This window comes from Stegostoma tigrinum, chromosome 8 (assembly GCF_030684315.1).
Source record: "Stegostoma tigrinum isolate sSteTig4 chromosome 8, sSteTig4.hap1, whole genome shotgun sequence".
Lineage (NCBI taxonomy): Eukaryota > Metazoa > Chordata > Chondrichthyes > Orectolobiformes > Stegostomatidae > Stegostoma > Stegostoma tigrinum.
Window position 1 is genome coordinate 49511798 of NC_081361.1, and position 26970 is coordinate 49538767.

The 26970-nt window shown below is 39.7% G+C and overlaps 1 protein-coding gene across 4 annotated transcripts in view; it reads right to left on the reverse strand.

Moving 5' to 3' along the window:
- jak1 (Janus kinase 1) overlaps nucleotides 1-26970 on the reverse strand; it is a 146245-nt gene that overhangs the window by 20037 nt on the left and 99238 nt on the right. For all 4 annotated transcript variants that reach the window (XM_048538741.2, XM_048538740.2, XM_048538739.2 and 1 more), the window contains 8 exons: nucleotides 26113-26467; nucleotides 22670-22858; nucleotides 19722-19879; nucleotides 18313-18436; nucleotides 14850-15066; nucleotides 6589-6707; nucleotides 5830-5988; nucleotides 2678-2765 (listed from right to left, as the gene is read on the reverse strand). In XM_048538741.2, coding sequence (XP_048394698.1) covers nucleotides 2678-2765; nucleotides 5830-5988; nucleotides 6589-6707; nucleotides 14850-15066; nucleotides 18313-18436; nucleotides 19722-19879; nucleotides 22670-22858; nucleotides 26113-26467 — 1409 coding nt within the window. The remainder of the gene's footprint in view (nucleotides 1-2677; nucleotides 2766-5829; nucleotides 5989-6588; nucleotides 6708-14849; nucleotides 15067-18312; nucleotides 18437-19721; nucleotides 19880-22669; nucleotides 22859-26112; nucleotides 26468-26970) is intronic.

A 26970-nucleotide genomic window follows, 5' to 3' on the forward strand; every position in this document is an offset into this window, starting at 1 on the left:
GTTGCACCCCTTCCACAGCTCATACATTCTTCCTCAGATAAGGTGATCAAAACTGTGTAAAATATTCCAGGTAAAGGACTGAAATGCACTGGTTAACCAGGGAGCCAAATGATAACTTGATGACTTGTATTTTTAAACATAAATTTATATGATTTACTCGAGCTTCTGTGAATCTTTATGCCTCTTTAATAAGCTGGGCAGTGCAAACTATATAAAGGCAATGATGGTCAATCACTGAAATCAACAAAATCTGTTGCTGCACTGCTCAACCACAATGCAGAAATTGTTTGTCAAGATGGACTGCAATGTGAAGCTAACAAATCATTGCTAAACACTTGCCCTCTCTGATGAAGGGTCTAGGCCCGAAACGTTGGCTTTTGTGGTCCTGAGATACTGCTTGGCCTGCTGTGTTCATCCAGCTCCACACTTTATTATCTTGGATTCTCCAGCATCTGCAGTTCCCATTATCATTGCTAAACACTTTTCTTGTTTCACAAACTCTTGAAACCAAACAAGCAAACAAACAAACATCGCCTGCAGCTCAAATGTAGGATTTTAACAGAAAAATGGATGTTTTTAAATGGTTAACAAGTTAAGCATGCATCAGCTGATACAGAAACATTTTGAAACAAGCAGTCATCATGACTGCACGGATTGGCTATATGTTGCTTTTAAAATCAACAGCCAAGTAAGCATAAGCTCAATTCACATCTCCTTCCAAATGTCAGACCTTTTGTCCTCCAAATAAAATAAAAGCAAAAATGAAACCAAAATACAGCCAATGCTGGGGGTTTCTGAAATAAAAATAATAGAGCCAGAGAAACTCGTTAGGTCTATCAGCATCTACGAAAAGAGAAACAGAGCTAATGTTTCGAATCCTGTTTGACAATTCTCTGAAAACCCCATGGGCTCTATTGGCAGTCAACTGTAACAGAACATAGTATCAGTGATAAAGGGAACTGCAGACGCTGGAGAATCCAAGATAACAAAGCGTGAAGCTGGATGAATGCAGCAGGCCAAGTAGCATCTCAGGAGCACAAAAGCTGAGGTTTCGGGCCTAGACCCTTCATCAGAGAGGGGAATGGGGACAGGGAATTGGAATAAATAGGGAGAGAGGGGGAGGTGGACCAAAGACGGAGAGAAAACAAGATAGGTAGAGAGGAGAGTATAGGTGAGGAGGTAGGGAGGGGATAGGTCAGTCCAGGGAAGACGGCCAGGTCAAGGAGGCAGGATGAGGTTAGTAGGTAGGAAATGGAGGTGTGGCTTCCTCCCACCTCAAGCCGCACCTCCATTTCCTACCTACCATCTTGTAACAGAACATGTAAGCATTAGATAAATGAACTTCCAAGCTCTTGCTGACTGCTTCAAAGGCAGCTATTTGCATTGAACACAATGTAATTAATAATTTAAAGTAGCCACTGTGGAGGAACTTAGCCATCGAATTCTTTTTCTTTCACTCTTTGGACAGTGTCTGAATTTTAGTCAAGTCTAGGCTTTTCCCCCCCTTCCCATTACCAGCATGAAAAGGATACCAAACTCCCAGCTTTGAGGATCTTTATAGAGTGCCCAGGGCAGTTTTAGCTGTAACAGCTTGAATTGTGTTTTTAAAAAGAGCTGAGAAGATAAGCGCTTCTCTGATACAGTAAAGATCAATGACAAAGAATTGAGTTTAAAATATTAGACCATGGACTTTGTGTACTTTTAAACTTTGAATCTGATTAGTGCAAAACCCAGTCAGTGCCAGTTTAGGCCTAGAGGTGGTGTAATGCAAATTACAAATCAAACTGTCTACTGACGAAGGTATGTCAATTATTTTGTGTTGCTACATCTCTAAGACCATGAAGTACAATAACTCAAACAACAAAGTGCTGCATCTAAATACATTTGCTGTGAGAGTGTTGGGGAGGAGGTGCATGTTGTCACGCGTTAAAGTACAGGTTGGAGGTCCCTCCACCGGCTTGCCTCCCCCACCATGCCACACTCCCACAACTATTCAATTCCACCCTTCATCTTTAAAACTTAATTACTTTTCTTAACTGATCACAATTTTCTGGTTGTTCTTGTGGAATGGAACAAGAGGCCATTTGGACATAAGTGACCACTTCCTTTTAGAGTCTAGTGCCATAGCTGCAATTTGCAAGCCTCTCTTCTGTTCTGCCACAAGTGTTTATCGCAGCCAAACCACAAAAGAATATTCCCTACATTTCCACTGTGAAATCTGTACATTTCTGCACAGTGACTAACTTCCGCCAAATGAGTGGGAATACCAAGTTAGTTCCAATCTTCTCATTCAAACCCAAACCATGTACAATGAATGGGAGCATAATTGTAGTGGTCATACTAGAAAACTACTAATCTGGAATCAGGAGGACGAATGCCATCATTGTGGCCTATATGCACCTTCTGATTGACAAGTTTAAAATTGCCCTCTGAAATAGTCTACCTAGCTATTAGTGCAGCTCTCCTTTACCTGTCTGAGAGCAATTGAAAATAAATACTGGCAACAAATACTGGCCTTACCATCAGTACCTACATGCTGTGAATGAAGTTTTGTAAAAACCTGGGTCAAGATCTAATACATCCGGATTGGTTTCATAGCAGTTTGAACAGAGTGTACAGTTAATTCACAAATTCTCTATCCCTGGCCGCAACAATGGCAAAACAAATTGTTACTTACTTTCCAGATCTCGTACACAAACACCATGCAGAAGCACAATGTGCTTGTGAGAAACTTGCCTCATCATGCTGGCTGTCTCAAAGAAAGGCTATGGAGAAAATACAATTTATTTAATTAGTTTCAATATATAAAACCGATCTGTCTCCCAATGATTGGGTTTCTTCGTAACTTCAGCTCATCATTTGTAAAATTACTCTAAATCAGGAATCATAGAATCTCTACAGTGTGGAAGCAGGCCATTTGGCTCATCAAGTCCACACTGACCCTTTAAAGTGCACCCAGACCCACCCCCTATCCTCTCCCTGTAAGCCTGTATGTTCCACAGCCAATCCACCTGATCTCCCATTTTTGGGCAGAGACGAAACCCACACAGACACAGGGAAAATGTGTAAACTCCATTCAGTTGCCCAAATGTGGGATTGCACCTGGGTCCCTGCGAGGCAGCAGTGCTAAGCACTGAGCCACTGTTTTGGAATAGATTTAAAATAATAAATTTTAAGATAGATTTTCAAATAACACTAAGGTTCTGGTGCTGGAGGAGCGTACAAGTATTGGAAAGGAGGAGGTCATAATGGAATTTAAACACAAGAAGCGGAATTAGAAATTTAAGCCATTGGGAAACAGAAGTCAATGTGCAGCAGCAAAGACGAAGTGATGAATAGATGAGGCTTGAAGCACGATATATGGAGAGGAGATATCTTGGATGAGTTGAGGGAGGTAGGGAATGGCAGCCAGGAAAGTATTAAAATAATTGAGTCTTGGCACTATAAAGACATAAATTTAATACAGATATTCCAATGTAGGGGTTGGAGCAGTGTTGTGGGGATTCATGTTTATTGGGTTAAAATTAAAGTGTATGGTTTTTAAAGTAAGTGCTGCAGTTATGGTGTATGGGAACATTAGTTCAGCAATTGTAACAATGACCGTTTCAGCATAATATTCATGGCTACGAACAGCAAGTAATGAAAGGAAGCTGAAGGCCAGATAGTGCTGTTGAGCTACCACAGAAATGAGCAGACCCAAGGCTGAAGGTTGAGGTAACAAGGTGCTGTGTGAAGTTCAGAATTATAAATGTATGCTGTAAACTCTATTACTGACAAGTTCTTTGGGTGACTGAAATACGTATGCCTAAATAAGACTTTAGCTTCCTTGACTCTCACAAAGTTGCAAGTGGTAAATTTTCACAACAGGGTGGTAGCTTGCAATGTCATTAGAGGCTCATGTAGGCAAGATTTCTGATCAAGAGATTTGGGTTCGAAATTCTATTCAGAATTGAACAGGGAATTGGAGATTGATTGCCTTTAGTTTACACTTACATGTTGTTGAATTGTTAAATTTACCTCCTTGCTCTTTGCTCCCCATGTTGGTTTGGAAATAAAAGAACTGACCATCAAGTTTTAATGGCTATTTTTCCAGCAGAGGTGGTATCCAAACTAAAACGTGGAGCGTATGGCATGTAAAAACATTAAAGTTCGGCTTTTTAAGAGCCTAGCTTTGCCCAGACAATTAAATATTCGTCAGTCCATTTTGAATTGATTTTCTGCCAGTAACCTCAAAAGATCTAACTAAATCTAAACAAAGTCAATGACAATGTTGCTCACTGATGCTCAGTTTAAGGTCTGCCAGGGTCACAGAGCTCCAGCCCTCACAGTAACCTGGTCCAAACTGACAAAAGAGCTGAGTTCCAGAGGTGAAGTGAATGTGACCAATCTTGGCATCAAGAATGGAATCAAGGACATCTCATAAAATTAGAACCAATAAGAAACAAGGGGAAAGCATTACATTGATTAGTGTCATACCTAGCATAATGGAACATTGTCGCAGTTGCTGGAGATGAATCATCTCAGCTCCAGACATCACTGTAGGAGGATCTCAGGGTAGTATTCTACACCAAAATGTCTTCATCTGCTTATCAATGACCTTCCCTCCGTTACAAGAAGTCAGAAGTAGGGATTTTCACTGATGACTTTACCATGCTCAGCACCAATCACTGCTACTCAGATACTGAAGTCACTTGTGTTCATATGCAACAAGACCCAGGCATTAGCTAATATGTGGCAAGTAACTTGTGTGCTACACAACAGTCAGTCAATGAACATCTCCAACAACTGTCTCCAACCATTGCCCTGGATATTCAATGGCGTTACTATCACTGGATCACCCACGATCAACAGTCTGGGAATTATCATAGATTAGAAACTAAACTAGACTGGCTGTATAAATACTATGGCTACAAGAGCAGGTCAAGGGCTTGGAATTCTGTGGTGGCTTATTCATGTTCTGTCCCCTCAGTGTCTGCACAATGCTTAGAAAGTACAAGACTGGACGGAGATGGAATCCTAGATAACAAGGTGTGGAGCTGGATGAACACAGCAGGCCAAGCAGCATCTCAGGAGCAGGAAGGCTGACATTTCGGGCCTAGACCCTTCATCAGAAAAGGGGTAGGGGAACAGGGATCTGAAATAAATAGGGAGGGAGAGAGAGGCGGATCGAAGATGGATAGGAGGAGAAGATTGGTGAAGAGGAGACAGACAAGTTAGAGAGGCGGGATCGAGCCAGTAAAATTGAGCGTAGGTGGGGAGGTAGGGAGGAGATAGGTCAATTCAGGGAGGATGGACAGGTCAAAGGGGCAGGATGAAGTTAGTAGGTACGAGATGGGGGTGCGGTTCGAGGTGGGAGGAGGGGATAGGTGAGAAGAAGAACAGGTTAGGGAGGCGGGGACGAGCCTGAGTTTTGGGATGCGGTAGGGGGAGGGGAGATTTTGAAGCTTGTGAAATTGGTGATGGAATCCTCTTCATTTGCACAAGAAGCTTGACATCATCCAGGCCACTACACCCTGCTTGACTGGTTCTTTACTGACCACATTCAACAGTCATCCCCTTCTCAACCAAAAATCCTGCAAACCTCAAACTTTCCTCAAGTCCACACGCCATCCTGACTTGGAACTATATCCCCACTCCATCACTTACTGTGTCAAAGTCCTAGGACTCCCTCCACAACAGCATTGTGGATGACCTTACACCATAAGAACTGCAGCAGTACAAGAATGCAGCTCACTACCAGCTTCCCCCTGGGGCATTAGGGATGGGCAATAAATGCTGCAGCAAAGCTCAAATCACACAAATAAAACATGCAGTGCAGCTGTGGCTTACCAGAGAAATGTCTCTGTGACTAGGATCGAGAATTTTGAGCACCACCCGGATGTCTTTCGTACTATAGAAACTTTCATTATTATCATCATCATCATCATCTTTGTAATTCAGTGTCCCCGAATAAATGTTTGTTCTGGTCCCTCTTCCAAGGTGTTCCAACTGGTATTGGGTTAAAAAGAATTAAATATGATACGCATCAGCCTGTGTGTCATGGAACGCACACCCATCCACAAATCGACACATACAAACTACAACACAGCCCATGCGTTATTACTTGCCTCTGAGCAATACAATAAAAAGCAAAATGGAAGGCTGATTTAGGTTAGCATTTGTTTAAGTATAAAAGCAAATGAAAAAGTTGGGATTTCGGAGCCTCTCTCCCCTCCTATAGTACCACTAAGTGAGGGGCAGATGGGTTGACTTTCTTATCTCAATCTTACCCCTACAATGAGTCCAATGGTTGGTTGACTGAATCAATGCCGAGCACTGAGTTGCAATAGGGTTAAAATATTGGAGGTTAAAATAGGTCAGCCAGGATTTTCACTGTTATTCTCCATTAGTACACCATCGCCAGGGTATGACACCAGAGAACATTTGGTGAGAACAACATCAGATTCAGCTGCTATGGGTCTTGGTGCCAATAAAGCAGGGCAACATTTACTATTCAGGTTCATATGAGAAATGATCACTTGTCTCAAGTAACAGACAGCCTCAGTCATCTGCAGAACTGAACCCAACATTAAGCAACAGTGAGCCCACCTGACAGATCTCTTCCTTGCGAATTCGGTGGAAGCTCAATTGGCTTAAGCTGTAGCTGCTTGCAGTCAGCTGTGAATTCTGGGACTGGCTTTTTGTCATCACTAACAGATTTGAGATTTCTATAGCAAAGAAAATATTAGAAAAATAACGTGAAATCTGTTTCTTACAATAAAGACAGCCTATGTACAAACTACTGTGCTTAACTCCATCTATACAAGAGGCTTTGAAAGATGAATCTACTTTCTCATTCTTTTCTACAGCAATTGAAACATTGATGCAATGGGAAATAAAACTGAGAATGCTTCAAGTGGGAACTGTACTTTACACGTACATCAGCTCTGGCACGGTTAAAGGGAACTAGATAATTCCTGAGTCACAGGAAGTGAGATGGGGTTTGGATGAGGAAGGAAAATAAAACTGTAAATGTTTGTCAGTTCCTTAAACAAAATCTAAATGACAGGCTGAGTTGAACAGCTTTGATAAAGCCCCAAGTTCTTACAAGTCTAAACCTTTTCAAGGACCAAGGTCTACACTAATTACTTTTCTTAAAAAGAAATTCCTTGACTCACTGATTTGTATTTTCCATAATTAGATATGCCTTTTTATTCAGATTGTGATGTTTTACACCCATGACATAATGATTGGATGAGAATCTGTAGACAGTAAGGGAATGAATGTTGAAGACACATCCTAACTCACTAGCCTCCTCAAAAAGTGATTAAAAGTCAAGATATGCACAACCAGATGGGCCAAGATTCTGGGAAAACATTGTGACATGGTGAAAATGTGGAAAGACAGGAAGAGAAAATAAGAAAGTGTGTAGGTATTGGGGAGTTGGGTGCGTGGGAGAGAGAGAGTCATGTAAACAATCAGAGCCAAAGGAGTGTTTTTGGGTTTTTTGTTGGACTACAGGACAGTGCCAGAGTACATAACAGTAATTGTGACCAACCCACATCCACAGCGAGAAGCCTCTGCTCCAGCGTTGCCCATCTCATAAAAGGTCAGGAAGGAAGGACAGGGCTACACAGTCTTAGTTTATGAAATTAACTCCTGTATTAAGGATGGAGACTTGTTTCTGATCTCTTCATCACATATAAAAAAGTACCCAGAGGAACCCCCCACCCTCATATTTGGTAGCTGTAGCTATTTAACTGTAGCCAACAGCAACACGTCCGAAAACACCAGGAGTGAACAAAACATTTTCCTTGAATAAGAATGGAGAACAAAGCAAGTTAGGTAGCATGCAATTATAAAATATAGTAAGAGGATGTCATTGTTTTAAAAAGGTACATATGTGTTAATGACATTGAGAGGTGCAAGATTTTAAAAGTTTGGATTTGAGCTAGTGGCATGTGGGTTTGGTCATTGTCTCTGGGGGAGTTTAATGATAAACTTGTAGATATATGTAGCCACAGTGATCTTACATAAAAATAATGAGAGCGTGTTCCTGGTGTGTTATGAGGTTTTGTTTTCCAAAAGTAATACATTAGACTAACTGTTTAGTTCAGTCAGGGTTTGATTTTTTTTTGTTCATGGAATGCAGATGTCGCTGGCTGGGCCATCATTTATTATCTGTTCCTAATTTGCCCAGAGAGCATTTAAGAACCAGCCACTTGCTGTGGATCTCGAGTCACGTGGGCCAAACCACATAAGGACAGCAGGTTTCTTTCCCTGAAGGACATTAGTGAACCAGACGGGTTTTTCTGACAATCAACAATGGTTTCATGCTCAGCATTCATTCTTAATTATAAGTTTTTGTTGAATTCAAATTTCACCTTCTGCCATTACAAACAGTGAACGTGGTTTCCCAGAACATCATAAGATTATTGATCCAGGTAATCACGCTACTAGAACCACCATGTCCTCTCTTTTGAATAGGAGATAAACTCATAACTTAGAAAAAGCTTTGGGTTTCAATTTGGCACATTTGGCTGATGCTAGATGTGAAAAACTTTTGCCCCTGAGAAAGGGAGACAATTTATAACTGTTAAGAATAGGTTATATCAGTGTCAGGGGTTTCGTTTCAAAACTCCAGATCAGAAGTGTAAAATAGAACACAGAACATAGAACAGTACAGCCCCTTCGGCCCACGATGTTGTGCTGAACTTTTACCCTAAACCTAAGGTCTGTCTAACTTCCACCCCTACCATATACTATCACCCATACGCCTATCTAATAGCCACTTAAGTGGCCCCAATGAGGCCGACTCCACTACCCTCTCCGGCAATGCATTCCATGTCCCTATTAATCTCTGAGTAAAGAGCCTACCTTTGATGTCTCCCCAATATCTACCTCCTTTCACTTTAAAACTATGTCCCTTTGTAAAAGCTACCTCCACCCTAGGAAAAAGTCTCTGGCTGTCTACTCTATCTATACCTCTGATCATTTTGTACATCTCTATCAAGTCACCTCTCATCCTTTGTCATTCTAAAGAGAAAAGCCATAGCTCTCTCAATCTTTCCTCGTAAGACCTTCCCTCCATTCTAAGCAACATCTTGGTAAATTTCCTCTGCACCTTTTCTAATGCTTCTACATCTTTCCTGTAATGAGGTGACCAGAACTCAGGTGACAAAATCCTGAATGGAGTTATTTAAAGCTGAGAAAATCTATGTTTAGTTGTATGAAGGCTCAAGGAAGAAGCAATCAAATTCACAAGACTGGTGAATTGAAGCCACAGCTAAGTCAAACCCGACATGACCGGGAGGGAATTCTATGTCTGATGTTTGAGTACTATAATATTCTGTGGGGACGGATTGTGGGTTGTTGTTTGCTATATGTTTCTAAATCTTTAAACAGGTATTATATGCAAAGAGTTTAATTTATTTTGTCTTCATTTCTTTCATATAGTAAACTTTTGTTTATTGCTGAAACCAAATCTACAGCAAAACACGATTATGTTTCAGTGTTGCTTTTCTAATCATCTTGCTCGAACCAAAAAATGATGCATCATGCCAGATTTCAATCTGCGATCTAATTTATCCTGTAATGACATCAACTGGAACAACAGGAAAACAGTTTTTACTAAATAGCTGAGCAAGGCCAGAGTGCTCTTCACAGGCCACTGTGAAGGTGTATTTTTGAAAACAGACTAGAGGAAGCTTTAATTTCTGCCTCATTTTTGCCTAACTTTGCAAATGTTAAATGCTGCATCTGGGTGTACACAGTGGGAAACTGTTCACTTGAAGCATTCTCATTGCTTGTTTGCATATAAACATCATAAGTAGTAAGTGAAAAATTATACCACTGATCAGTGATTTGCAGACTGTATGTGTAAGGTACATGTTATTTAGGAGCCAGAAACTTTTAGATGAAATGCTTTGTTATTTTGTTAGCAAGTCCGATGCCTGCTCACACCACTAAAAATGACACTAATCTCCTTAAAGCAGCATTTCTAATAGCCACCAGCTTCAGGCTATTTGTTTCAGTATCTGTGCTAGATACTAAATTCAGGAATACAGTTGGTAAATAAATGCTCCAAATTCTACTCCCTAAACAATGAACAGTGGTTAAATTTAAACCTTCATGAGACTTACAATCTTTGTGGTGTGAAATAAAAACAGTATGAAACTCCAACCCAAACAAGGCCTGGCATAACTTCCTTGAGGACTGAAATCAGGCCCAGACTCTGATCTAGGTTGCAAGTTTGGATTTAGCTCTTCGCCAAAACTAAAGTATAAATGCACCACTGTGGTACTGCATGCAGTTTACCTCGTTTCACTTTGTTGCTTTGTATTGCATAATCATGGTCCAACAAGTAATTTTAACCACTCAGCTTGGAACAGACTTGCTTTATATTGTGAAACACAGCATCACATAAGTGGGTAGAATTGACTCAGTAAGGGTAAACATCTAATGGTAACGGAACCAAAAGTAGAACTAAGAAACAGTTCAGAATGCAAGATTTCAGTGGGAGCTGCTTCTGCTCAAGTTGGGTCAACTTATAGACTAAATTTCTGGGGTGCCTGAGACCTTATGGTCTTTGTGGAAATCTACAGTGTTAGACAGGGACAGTTGGACAAAGAGAGGGATCATGGAAATAGCTCGCAAAACAATAAGTTATAATGGGAGACTTAGTTCTTACATAGATTAGGAGATGCAAATTAAACTAAATACAGTCAATGAGTTTCTTCAGGGCTGAACGCATTCAGGAAGGACTGTTTTAGAACCAGTACGGGAACAAGCCATACTAGATTCAGGGACGAGTAACAATCGGGCTAAGGAAACATCCTGTGAATAGTAAATGTAAGATGGCAGAATTTAATGAAGGCTGAGATGGAGGAGAGACACACAATCTAAGGTTTTAAAATGAAAGAAAGTTTGGAAAGGATGTAAAAAAAGTGACCACAATAAAATAATCCACAGACATAAAACCAGAAAAAGTATTCAAATACATTTTTTGTTACAATATATAATTACTATATAACCTTAAAAGTCAAAGGCTCTGGGGCCACAGTGAAACAACTGTGAGCAACAATAATGTAAGGCCCATATCAAACTAAATTAATACACTTAACAGACAAGTACAATCAAAACCAGTCAACTCTGACTAGATGAAGTAACAAAGGGATACAGAATATAAATAAATGAAATATTTGAGAGATACAATAAAGTGTAAAAATGTTTGCAAGTAACTTGCAAAGCAGCCAGTAGTACTTTTTAATGCTGGTAAAATCAGAGAGTAAAAAGAAATGTAGGCCATTAATCATAAGGTTTGGTTGAGAGTTTAATGTATAATATGGAAATGGCAAACTTGTTAAATGAGTACTTTGTATCATTTTCAAAGAAAATGAATAAAATATCTGTGGCATATGGGAAGATAAGGGGAGGATTGATTGGGTTGATTGTAAGTAGAAAATTGGAACTACTGGGATTGGAAAACTGCAGACTCTGCAACTCCATTATACAAGGAAGAATGGAAACTATAAAGTTATGCTACAATTATTTAATAGTTGTGATCAAGATGTAGAAGTATTATTAGGTTAGGAGGCATAGTTAAGTTGTGTAAACACAAATGGAGATACAACAGGAGCTAGACACACTAAATGAGTGCTCAAAACTGTAGCTGATTGGAATTCAATGTGGAAAAGTAGAAGGTCATCTACTTTGGATTCAGGAAAGACAAGCAGAATATTTTCTTTGCACTGAAAAACTAGAAACTATGGGGGAACAAAGGGATTTGGATATCCAAGAATTGAGATTATTAAAAGCTGAACTACTAAATTTAGAAAACAATCAATAGGGCTAATGAATCTTATCCTTCATATCAAATAATGGAACGCAATGGTGAGTAAGTCGTGTGGCAGATGTACAGACAGTTAAACTCTAAGCTGATGAAAGTTCCATTTTGGACAATTTTACCAGTTTCACCAGATTGTCACCCATGATTAAATCATGAGGAGACACTGCCAAATGCGGCATGTACTCCCTTGAGTACAGTCAGCTTCAAGTCTTAGGAGGGATTGAATAGGGTAAGTACATCATAATTATTTCTTTTGGTGGAGGGATCCAATTAAACTAAGTATGATCTTAAAATTTGAGCTAAAAGTCATTCAGGAGTGAAATGAGGAAAGAGCTTTTCACATAAGAACTGCAAGATACTGGGTCAACTGAAATTATCAAGACTGACATTGACAGAATTTTATTAACAGTATCAAGAGCTAAGGGTCGAATGGAATTGTGCCACAGATCTGCGATGACCTAAATGTACAGCACGCCATGATACACCATCAACTGAGTAGTCATGTGAATTGTTGATTTGTATCTAAAGCAAATTGAACTTTTAAGTCGAAAGGTCAGTCGAGACCAATTTAGGTTAAAGAGATTTCACCATGGTACTTTGCACTTGCGACAATAACTGTATCTCTAGTGAGCACCGGCCCAGATGATTTCTCTGCACTCGTGTATTTTTTTTTGCAGCTATAAGCGTAGATAATTTAAAGTTCAAAATGTAACATGTGTACGCCTGTTAAAAGGACTGTGTGGGCGTACGTGTGGGACTGCATATGTGTGTGTGGGCTTGAGGAGTATGTTGGTTTCTATGTGTGGGTTCAAAGGAGGAAAGGTGCACACATGTGGCTTAGTACGTTGTCAACCCACAAATCTAGATACAGACTACACATTACTTATTGGCAATTCATTTTAACAAATCAATACTCAATGCATATTATAGCTCCATGTGTGAAGTTATGCAGAAATAACAGCCATGAATAGTGGGTTGCGAAGGAGGGCTAAACCGCATTGGATTTAAATATAGATTTGAATACGGACAAGTACAGTGTTCATAGTCTTCAGAATATTAGCTTAGAATTTACAACATAATGAACTAGTCGTTTCCTCTGAAGAAACAATAGAAATATTAAATTCCAGTTCAAGTCAACCCGTAAACAGAATGTTGGTAAACATGGCAAGACCATATTAACTACATCCCTTCTGCAATGAAAATTATTCTCAAAAATTTAAGGCAGAAAGATGTGTGGGAGGTGAGGAGATCAATGATATTTTTCAAATATGAAAGACTAAGTATAATATATTACATTTGACGGTTTCCTGAATTTGAGTTTGAGTTCAAGGAAGATAGTAGTTATTTAAGCAAATTATCCAAATAAACCTCTGACACGAAAATAACTAAGGATTCTGAAATACAGCTGACAGGGTGCAGAAAATCACACCAGCCACATCTAAAGGTCAGGCAGATCAAGATATTTTGATAAGGAGTTTCCTTTTGCAGCAAGCACACAAAACAAAACAAATTCCTCAGACCCCTATGCACAAAACAAAGTTGAACTAAAACATTAAATATTTAATGGAGAGAATTTAGTACTGTTGACCACACTCATTACCTAATTTAGTCATCCACTTCACATCTTTAAATCACAGTAAAAACATTGTGCAAATTAATTAAGTAAATCTTCTAAAATAATCTGTTCTCAATATAATGTAGCAATTAGTGACCATGGTAAGCTATTAAATTTGTAAAGAAACTGTTTGATACATCGTGGATATTACAGACGGGTCAGATACAGACTTCTATAGATAGACTTTGTAACTTATGCCTACCATCCATGATTGATTAATGATGTGTGCCAAAGAAAATTTTAAAAATCTACATTGTACCACTACGTGAAAGTAAAAGATAGAAAGACTTTTATTTTAGTGCCTTTCAGGATCACAAAATGCAGCAAAATTTTTAAAGACAATGAAGTATTTTTGAAGTGTAGTCATTACTGTAAAGTAGGAAATGCAGCCAACTTGCTACCAGCAACTGTCACAAGCAGCAATGTCATAATAACCAGTTAATCTACTTTTGTGATGTTGCCTGCGGTTTAGTCACCCGGATACAGGAGAGAGGTCCTTGCTCTCCCTGAAAATAGTACCATTAAAATTTTGTGTCGACCTAAAAGGGCACATGGGTCTTCTTTTAACATCTTGCCAAGAAACAGCACCTCCAGATGTGCAGCAATCTCTCAGTACTTCACTCTCAGTACACCAACTGCTATTTCTATTAACTAATAATGGTATGAATGAGTGGTTCAGCAGCAGATGAGCTGAGGCAAGGGCAGAGTTGGAATTAAGTGGTCTTACACATATGGTTAGAAATTCCTTTTAAGATCAAATATGATGCCAGGATTGTAAACAGCTAGGTTTAATCTCATACAGTTGAGAGGGAGAGGGACAGAGTCAGTTGCAAGAGAGTAGAGTTTGTGGTGGGACCAATAGGTAATGAATTCAGTTTTCCCAAGATTTATTTGAAGAAAATTGCTTCTCATCTGGTACTCAACATTTGAGAAGTGTACCAACCTACAGACAGCTGACATGTTGAGAATGCTGGTGCTGGTAATGAAGTTTGGTTTCATCATCATGCATGCATAAAATATCAAGATTTTGAATGATGTCACCAAGAAACAACATATAGATGGGGAACAGGATTGGACCAAGATCTTTGGCTTACCACAAGTAACAGTGTAGGAATGGGAACAGAAGCCATTGCAGGGATGAAGAATGAACAATGGAGGGGTGTTGTGGCAAGACTGTATGCTCAACTATATCAATGGCTACAGATAGCTCGAGGACAATATGGACAGAAAGTTTATGCAGGTCATAGTCAAATAATGTATAATTTGTGAAATGAATAGGAGACCAAATTTTGTACACATGCAAGGACAGAAATCTCAGTGGAGGGTTTCAAACAGAGTTCCAATTATGATGGACATGGTTTCTTAATTAAGGGTCGTAATAATTCAGGCAGCTTCTATAATACTCACCTCTTGGTTTTGGTGGACAGCAGGTTTTCAGCTGGAAGCTTACATCCTCAGTTTTAAGAATCTGACCTTTGAGATGACTCATGAGTTCCTTAAGGTTTGTGAAATAGCTCTCCGAGCCATGCAGCTTGTAACCTAAATCCTTACTCACTTCGATCTGAAAGTTCTTATACTGCTTTGTTGGTCTCAAACCGCTGCTTCCATCATGGAAATCAATGCACTTGAAGAAAAAAAAATTGATCTGTGTGATTAATTACAGTGTTTGTTACCGTCTGTTTCATAAACAGGAAAGTTTGAGGATGGTGAAAATGTTTCCTGTGAAAAGTACTCACTTCTCTACAAATCTACTGTGCTTGTCATAAAATACACATGTCCTTGAATGTTTTAGAACAAGCGACAACTGTACTTAATGTGACTCCTTCTTCTGATTCACTCAGGTGAAGGAACTTACAAGGTTCACTGTTTGTAACCTCCAGCAGGAACAATTCAATAGTACTAACCTACCCCCTTCCCCTCTCCAAATCAAAGGAAAAAGTGTTGGATTGCATTACTTGGGTAATGGATTTTTTTCTGACCCATCAGTCTGAAAGGTGAAACACCAGTACTCACTGGTAATTAAACAAATCAATGCTATCTAATTTTTCCTGTATGCAGGGTGCTTTGTTAATCCTGACATATTCTTAAAACTGCCCAAATTCTTGCAAGTATTGGAGTCACCATGGTTACTAGCAACTTGCTGAAAAGATTTCTCCTTTTAGTCTGCAATAAGTTAGGGAGAGTTGCTCCAGGTGATACAGCAGAGGGGAATGCAAGGTCAAAGTGGACAGCTTCCTTGTTGCAGGTACAGCATAAATTTCTCACCTCTAGATCTCCATCAGGATCCCTGGTGCACAGTTTCACAAATGCAGCACTCTCTCACTTGGTCCCTAAACATGCCACTTTATTTCAGCCATCTTCCATGGAGGTTGGTACTCACATATACAGTCTCTGGAAATGATGTCTAATCATCACATGTGGAGGTGACTATTTTAACACTGTCTAGCAAGTTCAGATCATGCTCGTCAGCAATTAAGACAGGAGTTTTAGACAACCCAGCACTCATTTAGAAACTAATTTCACCCTTTTACCAATATTACCCAATGTTACAGTGAAATCAATAATATTGTTTCTCTTAATAATAAGTAGTGCTGCTATACTGGATGCTTTATATAGTTGTGAAATGGTGCTTTTTAAGTCACGGTGACACAAGACAAGTCATGCAATTGTGTTATGTGGCACTATCACTCTGCTAAATGGGACTGACTTTGAACAGATCCAGCAGCTCAGAACTGGGTATTCCCGAAGCGCTGTCGGCTAACAGCAGCAGAACTGTAATCCATCCTCATTCTGGTTCTACCTACAGCATGTGCACTGCAGCAGTTCAAAAAAGGAGCTTACCCACCACCTTCACAAGGGCAACTAGGAACTGGAAATGAATGCTGACCAGTCAGTGATGCTTATGTCCCATGGGTGAATAAACACAAAATCCCTGTGCAACAGCAGTTGGACTTTCACCAACTAAAACAAAAACTAGCAAAGTTGCTATCAAAGCAGAAGTGCAACATTTCTGGAGCTGGTATGAAACAGATTGAACTTCCTTGCCCAAGAGTTGGGATAGTTCACAGCTGCACAAACCCAATCTGGAAAATTGCCTGTAATATCAAGTTTTTGTTCTGAGTTAGCTGGGGTTGCTGTAAGTTCTTACACTGAGCTACGGGAGAAACTGTTGGCCCTGGGTGAATGGCCTGCTTTGATATACTGGCACTCTGCCAGAGGTTTTTAAACAAGCATTAGAACAAGAAGAGAGCCCTTTACAGTCTCCCTCCCCAATGTACTCAATGTCCCATCCATGTCAACTAATGTCCTCCCCCACAAACTCATACTTTCCTTGATAATCAATGTATATTTGCCCAACCTCTGTGCTGCACCCCTCCTACAAAACTTCCATGTTAACCTATACTTTCAGCTCACCCCATTCAGGCCCTCATACCAATGCCAAACTGTCCTCCGCCCAACAGGACCCATACACCTACAATCACAAATCATCCATCATCCACCATGGGCAGATCTCAGGACTCATACTGAGAACAGATAAGACGACATTTTTACCTGTCCAATTCATTGTTATTAGTAAAAAGTGCTATCTCTGACAAAGACCCATTCATTATATTTGATTTGTCTAAAATTATGACTGGGTCTTGTATAGTGAAGTCCTGGACCCATTTCCCAGGGATCCCATTTTACCCACAAATGGAAAGGTCTGGGCCATGATTCACACACATGGGAAACCAGAACTCAGCTGGGACATTTTCATTTAATATTGAGGTGAGACAGACCTCAGTTTCAAAGGAACAGGAGCTTTAAATTACAGTGTTAGGGGTACAAACTTTCAGAGTAGTCATAAGCAGACTTGAAGTGCATCGAAGGTCTGTAGAATTGTCAAGTTGTGAAGTTTTTAAAATCCCCAGTCTTTTATACATTACAAAGCAAGGGCTGCTTGACTGAATAGATGTGAAAATAATCTAACCTAGCATTTATAAGAACTGTTTGTTGAGGTTAACCTAGGAGCTATCATTATTAATGCTTGGCTGTTTACTAGGATTTATGATTATTCCAGCAGGGATTCCAGCTCCATTAAAGCTCAGAGTCATTATTGAAGGATATGTGTTTGATGCAAAGTTATATCCAACAGTCTGTTCATTTTTATATAGATTTAATTATCTGAGGGTATTTAAAGATTTTGAATGGTCTTTCATGAAAGCAAGTGTTTTCTTTACTACAGCGAAGACTCCAGCAAACATTTAGAACTTTATTTTATTTCAGCTCAACACAGATCCCAGGGTCTGAGGAAAGAGTAGCTGATGATTGGCATTAAATTGACGTTGAGGCTATCATGGACCACGAGGGCTACAACAGACCATGACGTTGGGTGGCAGGTATGATTTCAACTATGGGAGGTAAGATGGTCAATGTAGATGAATGGGAGACACAAGTTGGCACAAATGGGGCATGGGTAGTAGGTAAGGGCCAAAGGGCCTAAAATATGTGCAAACAACATGATAAAGCCCCCGAGAAATGAATAAATTAAAACAGCCACCTCAATACTAAGTAGCCCCTGTCAGTGCCTTCAATCCAGGAGCAAGCTCTATCTCGCAGCTGCCCAATAGATCAGAGATCCTACCAGCTGGGATGACTTTGCTTGAGATGGGTTTGATGAAAGGAAATTTGCCAACGAGCATTACCCACCTCAGGAGTGGGAATTGAAGCCCACGTTTCAAATGGGTCTGGAAATTTGACTTACTTCTTAGAACGAAAGGATCTGACAGACTACCTTTAATATATGAATTACAATCCCAAACTTTCCTTCCTTTAAGATGAGAAAGAAAGTGACAAATCAATTGTTCAACAGAGTTCTTTCAATTGTTACCTCAGTGGTTCCACTGCATGCAACTGTCATGAGGATGTGGTTGAAATCTGTACAGCTCCAACGCAACACGTACATGCCATCCTCATTGCCTTCGTGTTTCAACTTGTTGATAGCATATTCAGTACTGATAAGAATAAATTGTGAAGAGGTCATAATTATGGTCCACATTTAATAATGTTAGAAAGAAAGGTTAAAAGGAATTTGGCCTGTTTTCCTTGGACATTTAGAAACATGGAATTGGCTGAAGTTAAATCAGACATTAGCAAAGGGCTCAAATTAAAAATTAAGAAGTTAGAGAATAGTGTTCTTATACAAGATGACAGCTATTGATAAATATCATCAGAGAAAGTCATCAAAATCATTAGTAGAAAAGGGACACAAAAAAGTGTTATGGCAGAAGAGAGAGATCAAAAACGCTTGTAGCTTTAGCACCCTGTTTAATCCTGAACATAGTTTCAGGCCATTCATCACAACAACTGCTTCACTCCATACAGGCCACCTCTGCCCCTTCCAGTGCTCCCTTTGCAGTCCTACTTTCATCACTATCTAGAAATGTAACCTGTGTAAAGCTCTGCCTCATACATTTATTCATTGACCTACACTGGCTCCATTTCCCGACACATTAACTTCAAGTCTTCATACACAAGTTGTCTTTGTCGGCTTGTGTGTTATCTTCTCCAGCCGTTTGACAGTCATTGCACTATCTTTGAATATTCCTGTGACAATATTTTGTAAGTTACCCCATACCAAACCACAATAAGGAGTGAAGCCTTGGACTGCAGGCTTCCTCCCTCAAATTCCCCTTTTCCAATAATTAAAATCCATCTGCCTCCACTTTAAAAAGCACCACAATCCATCTCATGAAGCAAATGATTTCTCACAACTTGTGTGAAAGATACATATTTGCAAGTGCTAAATAGATCCAAGTTATTGACGTTGATTTGGTAAATAAAATTTCTCCGGATTTGATACACACGATGAAGTATTTAATTCCTGAAACTATATCACAAGGAGGGAGGAAAGTAATTCTATTACTGGAAAGCACGTTGACAGTTGTGTATCTAATTAAACATCAAGTCACCAATCTTCTGTTGCACTTCTCTTTTATATGGTCAAACTGGTGCTGGTTTTATTTTAAAATATTGGGATATGTAACTGAAAACAAAGGCTGTAGAATAGCACATATGTCTGAAAAGGACAGAGGAAAACAACAACTTAAACGAGGGAAGAGTGATTGTGAAAGTGGAGAAGATTGTTACTGGTGTGTGTAAAGACACTTCAACAGAAGGATTATTCAACTCAACGTGATCATATTCCTTCCACATTATCAACTGTAAGTTAAAATAATTCTACAATTTTTACAAAAAAACCGAGAGAGAGCGAGAAAAATATTTTAAATTCCAGTTTACCGTATCGGTCCGTGGCAGCCATTTTTAATGTTGTGCACCACTAATGGAGGAGCCACTTCTGTGCACAGGTAGTGGTGGGCATCTACTGTTAATCGGAAGTAACCATCAATCAAGGACACCAGGGAAAGAGCTTCTTCATAGGAGGACAGCTTCAGCTCCTAAAACACGAAATTCACCCAAAAAGCTTTTAACTTATTTTAGAAATGGACATAATTACTTTAAAATGTGCCCAATGTGGGACGACATATTCATTAATCATACGGGTTTTTTTTTAAAGCCAGTGTGAAAAATAAGGGAAAACTGTATTCAAGCTGGCTTCTGATTATGGTGGTGAAGTTGGATAGTTGATGAGTTACATTGTGATATGAGTTTTGAAAATGATTTTAAGAAAAATATAGTGAAGTTATTCTGTTGACTTAATGGTCCACCAAACAGGTTTGAATGAGATCATGCAAGACAGAATTAGAAACCTATTGGAAATAATCTCAGCTGGATAACAATGGAGCACTAAAATCGGACTCCACAAAGGCTGCAACTAGCATTCATGTCCCTAACTTATTATATTGAGAAAAGTGCATTTGTGGGCACGTTTGAACTCAGTCACAAAATCCTACTTGATTAAGCAGCCCATCGACATTTACTTTCCTGTTACGGATATTTATATAAAAATGCTAAGTGCACATATATTGAACTTCACTGCTTTTTTTTAAAAATTGTGGCATTAACCCATTTATTTTAAGCAATCTAATGCTTTTGGTAAAGTGATAGATTGGAGAATTAGACAAAATGGATTAAACATTTCCATTGTAATGTTATCAACAATAATTTCTATCTAAAGCTTTCCAAATTCACATATGGAGAAGGTAGGCAAGATACTTGAGACTCAATGGCACCATGGTGCCTCTGAATGAACCCTTGAGTTGGAGAGGAAAAGTGAAAAAATAATTATTGTTCTTGTTACATGTTCCATGTATCAGATTCAACTTCTACAACTAAATTCCAAGAGTTGCAAGAATGTAATATTTACCACTAAACTTTTAAAACAAACCTTGAAACCAAAAAGGTACTACCATAGGCAGTAAAATTCAAATGTGGTAGGCATACAAAATAAGTGCTAATTTGCCCTTCTACTGCTTTGTCAGAACAGAAAATTGAGACAGCTTTACAACAAGCAGGTGGTATGAAAGTATTTTAGGATAGAAAGGTGGTCAGTTTTGGAGGAACCAATTTCTGAGGAATATGGTGCTTGAGGTTATAAAAATAGAGAGGCTTACATTAACATTAAGAGATTTAAACGAAACAATGAGCATTTCAAATTAGAAACATGGAGCATAGAAACTAATGCAAACTGTTGAGCACGGGAGTGATTGGTGAATAGGATTTGCTGCATTCTTAAGACAAGCTAAATATGGAGGATAGACAACCTGCTCGAAGAACATTGGGCTATTAAACTTAGGAGAAATACTAGGTGATTTCACGAAATGGTGAACTAAAGTGTTGGTGACAGGTGAAGCTACAGACATGCAAGTACACAGTCCTTCTGATGGGTAATACATGAAGAAGTTTAACACAAAGTCAAATAGGACCTGAGGTTGTAAATAATTGCCTTCAACTGGAGAACACAAGCAAGGAAGGGGGATGGAGCAGACATTGTGTGTACTGATTTTATGGAAGGCACTGAAGTTTTAATCCACAATTTTTAATAGGAGAAAATTACAAAGCACTGCATGTTGGACAAGCAGACAGACAACGGAGATAGTGGAAAATTTTAGACAGTTGGTGCAGAAGGAAGACTGGGATAAGCTTAGTGAATGTGGTCTTCACATGATGTTACTGAGAGGCAGCATATAGATTAGCGAGAAGAGGGCCAAGAATAGATTCTTGGAGGATTCTAGAGGTAACGGTAAAAGGATAAGGAGCGGAGCTACCGCTGTCGGATGCTCTGGCAACATGATCATTATAGGTCAGTCCAACTCTGCTAAATAACAGAGGTATATAGTTTGAGAATCAACTGTACCAAAGCCTACACAGACATTAAGAAAGTCAAGAATTGCTGCACCATGGTTATAGCGACTGCAAAAGTCATTTGGAATGGCAGTTGATAGTAGAAGACATTCTGCACTGATGCAAGTAGACAGAGTACAATTTTGAAGAAAGCCAGGAGAGAGCTGTGGGAACTTTACTGTGTAAATGCCTGGGAGCAGTTGCTGTGTGATGAAAACGGGTGGAATATTTCATAGCGCGAATTTTCAAATGCTGGTTGATCAGGAAATCCACCTGAAAAATTTTGTATTCTCTGCCTCTTTCTTGCTCTCCTCCATTCTGAATTTGGCAGTTATAGCCAATTTATAGTGAAAACCTTTCACATGCCACTCACCAAATGTAGAAACTTGCTCAAATTCTAAATGCGTATCCTTTCAGTAGCAACATTATAAAATACAAGCACTTCAAATATATAGCTGGAGTCTCTCTTCAGAACTGACACCTCCAATAGTCACTCATTCAACATAATGGGACATAGTGGGGTTACTGGAAATACATTTTCACTTCATTTCAGAAAAAAATTGAACAGTCATAGGATGTGGCACATAAAACTTAAGAACACTGAACACGGAACAGGCTATTGAGAGGCTCAAGCCTCCAGTGCCATTGTGTTAAACTGTAACTAGTCTGGATCTAAACATCATTTAGTTCCCTTTGTTTTATTTCCCTTGATAGCCTAACTAGTATTTACTGCCCTAGATCACTGTCGAGTGATCCTTCTTGAAAAGGTGCCTGTCTGCTTTTTAAAAAAAGATAAAACCAAGTTTGACTGCAAGATTTACCTCTCCCCCTTTCTACAGCCTTAGTGTCGGAATATTTGAATAAAGAATGACTGATATCACAAAGGTAATCCAGCAATAGTAAATAAGATTGGGTGACAACTAGAGAATAATGAAATAGCCTACCAGCTTTTTGTTGTCTTGTTTATTGATGACGACAGTGGCGTCTTTTATGACAATATGTGTGATTTCATAGAAGTGTGAAAAGAGATTCCACTCTTCACTTGGATGTCCTTTGTTTTCACCAGGCTTACTCTTTTTGCTGTTGCTTTTGCTCTTCTTCAATTTATTTTTCTCTTTCAAATTCATTGCAAACTTTAATAGGGAGAAAAAGGCAGTGTTATAAAACATGTTTTAAGCAGAGTAGATGCTTAGTTAGTTTTTGGTCTTAAGGTCTACTAGACCTTCTGACAATGTAGCAAGATATTGCTGACTGCCCCATTGCGATGAGCTCAATATTTCAATCTAATGACTATTTGTGTCAGCATCTGTATTTGAATCATGCCGACAGATTTGCACCTCGAGGTTTTCCAGTATGATTCTGGAGTTAGCTGACAGAAAGCATCTGACAGTTCTTCCTTTTCAAATTCCACTAACTCTTAAAAGAGTTCTGTTGTTGTTTTGCTCTGGAGAGCAGAAGTGTTTTGGGAGAACTTACATCAGAAAATTAGTCATTGGAGTACAGCTCATGATAGCATAAACTGAAATGAAAGTGAGAAACACAGAACAGCTTAAAATTAATCAGATTCAATTTTCATATCAAAACAATTCACGTGCAGAATGCACATGGAGTCCTTAAAATACACCATCCGGTTTGCGATTTACCCTCAGGCTTTCAAACACGAATGTTTATTGGCCTCAAATACAAGTGGCAACATTTAGGTTTGAAACTCTGCCCAACGTCTTAGTGTCGCATGTTGGGGCTAGTGTGTGTGTGCGTGTGTCAGGTGTTGTGCGTGTGTCAGGTGTTGTGCGTGTGCGCGTGCGTGCGTCAGGTGTTGTGCGTGTGCGCGTGCGTGCGTCAGGTGTTGTGCGCACGCGTGTCGGGTGTGCCGTGCGCGCGCGCGCCGGGTGTTTTGTGTGCACGCGTGCGCGTGTGTGCGCGCATGCGCGTGTGTGTGTCTATTTTATACAATCAATATATGTTCGGAATACAGAAACCCTGATTTTTAACTTAACACACCCAGTGGCGGTAAGGCACCTTAAGGTCAGACGTCAATACAGTGTAAGATTGGGTAGAATTTACATTGATTGTGCAATTCCAATATGGCCATTTCTCACAGGCATGCTGTATTAAAATTGGTGCTCAGATCTTTCTGGAGATGCCAACTAAGGCAATCGCAATTTATATTCTAGTCATATCAACGTGCTATTAGCAGCAAAGCATTTCAATACACTCTCTCTTTCCAGCTCAAAACTCTCATATTCAAAACACTTTACCTCGAGTTGACAGAGGAAGTGGTTTCAGTAAAAAAAAACACCACCACTTCCTTGTAGCAGCAGATAATATACATGTAGAAAGAATCTTACACATCTTATTACAAATAACAAAAGCTTCCTTGAACTGAACATTATTAATGTGGTTGTCAGTAATAATTCATTTTCTTGACTTGCTGTGGGGGATGGGGGGCAAATTTGATCTTAAAAAGTAACACAAAATGAAACAGAAATAACAAACACCCTGTTCTACAACCCACCCAAATCCTCGCAGCCACAGAAAGTTCAGTGAAGATCAATTTCTCTCAGGTATTCTAGGGAAGAGCTCCAGTGACAAACAAGGGGATTTTGGTGCTTAAAACAGGAATTGTATAGTGTCTGACACTGAAACTTGTCTCCAATCTCATACTTCTGTGCTTTCATTCAATGGTTTGATTTTGTTTTGTGTAATATTGTGCAAGGACATATCTGGCTGCAAAAGATCCTGAGGGAGAGGTTGCGCACAATATGAAATTACCAGTTTCATCTTCTGTCACATGGTGTTGAGTGTTCATGAACTTTTTTTTTAAAAAAGCACAACGTGAAGCAAAAACTAAAATATGGCACACTAGAAATGCAGAACTTTCACAAAAAATATTCTAATAACTGCTTCCCACTTCCATCAACAGCACTGTATGCTTTGCAGACACACGATTTCCCATCGGTAGGAGAGCCTAGGACCCGAGGGCACCACCTTAGAGTGAAGGGAAGACCTTTTAGAATGGAGATAAAGAGAAAATTCTTCAGCCAGAGAGTGGTGAATCTATGGAATTCACTGCCACAGTAGGCTGTGGAGGCCAGGCCATTGAGTATATTTAAGACTGAGATAGATAGGTCCTTGACTGTCAAGGGGATCAAGGGTTACAGGGAGAAAGTGGGAGAATAGGGTTGAGGAACTTATCAGCCATGATTGAATGGCAGAGCAGACTCGATGAGCCAATTGGTCTAATTTCTGCTCCTATGTCTTATGGAGATGATCCCTACTCAGAGTTAAGTTAATTGATGACAGTTACAGTAGTAGAGGCAGTGCTAAGTCATCTGAACTCTAAAGGGGAGTAAATTATCTTCTCGTAATTGATACCTAGTATCTTTCTCTATGTCAGACTAGCACACTGTATGATACTTTTTTTTTTACATTCAACAATAAAAGAGCCAGATTTTTGAGTGATTTGCATAGGGCAGCAGTACAGGGAACAGGTTGTTAGACAATACAACGTGGCACGCTTATGTAGGATATTAACCCTGCAATGGGTAACCAAATTGTGCAGACTATTTCAGAGCCTGCCCTCTGCCTTTCGATCTGTTGAAAGATCTGCTACCTTTTAAGCTTGCAAGGCACTGACAAGAACAGGCAATTTTATTATACTCCCATGACTGACTCTGGAGAACTACAATAGCCAACTTTCTTTCAGGAAATGATCACAAAAAAACACGTGAGGCTGGATGAACACAGCAGGCCAAGCAGCATCTCAGGAACAGCAACTGCAACAGGAACAGCAACTCATATTCCGCCTGGGAACCCTGCAGCCATATGGTATCAATGTGGACTTCACCAGTTTCAAAATCTCCCCTTCCCCCACTGCATCCCTAAACCAGCCCAGTGCGTCCCCTCCCCCCACTGCACCACACAACCAGCCCAGCTCTTCCCCTCCACCCACTGCATCCCAAAACCAGTCCAACCTGTCTCTGCCTCCCTAACCGGTTCTTCCTCTCACCCATCCCTTCCTCCCACCCCAAGCCGCACCCCCAGCTACCTACTAACCTCATCCCACCTCCTTGACCTGTCCGTCTTCCCTGGACTGACCTATCCCCTCCCTACCTCCCCACCTATACTCTCTCCACCTATCTTCTTTACTCTCCATCTTCGGTCCGCCTCCCCCTCGCTCCCTATTTATTCCAGTTCCCTCCCCCCATCCCCCTCTCTGATGAAGGGTCTAGGCCCGAAACGTCAGCTTTTGTGCTCCTGAGATGCTGCTTGGCCTGCTGTGTTCATCCAGCCTCACATTTTATTATCTTGGAATCTCCAGCATCTGCAGTTCCCATTATCTCTCTCACAAAAAAACATGTATTGAGTTGGCATAATAAGCTCTTACCTCTTTTGGTACACGTCTCCATTTTATTCCTACACTTCCTGTGATCATCACCTCATGTTCTGTTTCTTTTTGTTCCTTTTCAAAGGGCTCATGGTTGGACATTATCCGTTCATTTTCTGCTGAGATCAAAAGACCTGTGGGTTTATATGTTTCCATCCCAAAATTGTGTGTCAAGGACTCCAGGGTAGCCAAATACTTGACTTTGAGATCATGAGGTGATACGTTGCTATCGCAGACTGTCCTATTGTTGAATTCATTCAGGAAATTTTTGAACACATTATTGATTCGACACCTGGTCAGGATGTTTCTCTGTTTGATGCTTCGGTTCAATGTTTCAGGTATGTAATGCTTGTAACTGAAAGAGGAAGGAAAATTGTATTTTCCAATAACATAAGTTTTATCTGGCCCTTATTTTATCTTTTCATAGTTAAATAACACTAATTCCCATTACTTTGTGTTCTTTTTAACACATTGCAACAAGGTATGATACCTTAGTTCTTCTAATCAAAATTAACCCAATGGGATATGATGTCAATAATTAATACACCACAATATAATAACACTACAGTTTGAGAGGTTTGGTGTTGTAGCCCTGGATACTCCAAAACACTTAATAAATCAACCTCCTTCAAGCTTGTGCACATATGCCTTTAGAGGCACAATCTGAATATTATGAAGAGGAAAAAAAACTGAAAATATATCCATAAAAATAATGTGAAATTCAGTCAGTCAGAGATTGAATGCACTAGGTGGACCTTAAAAGTTAAGGTGCATCAGATCAATAATCACACTTGGTCAACGTGACAGAAATAGCTTCAAAAACAATACAACATGGGGGAGAGATGCATTGCTTTCTAA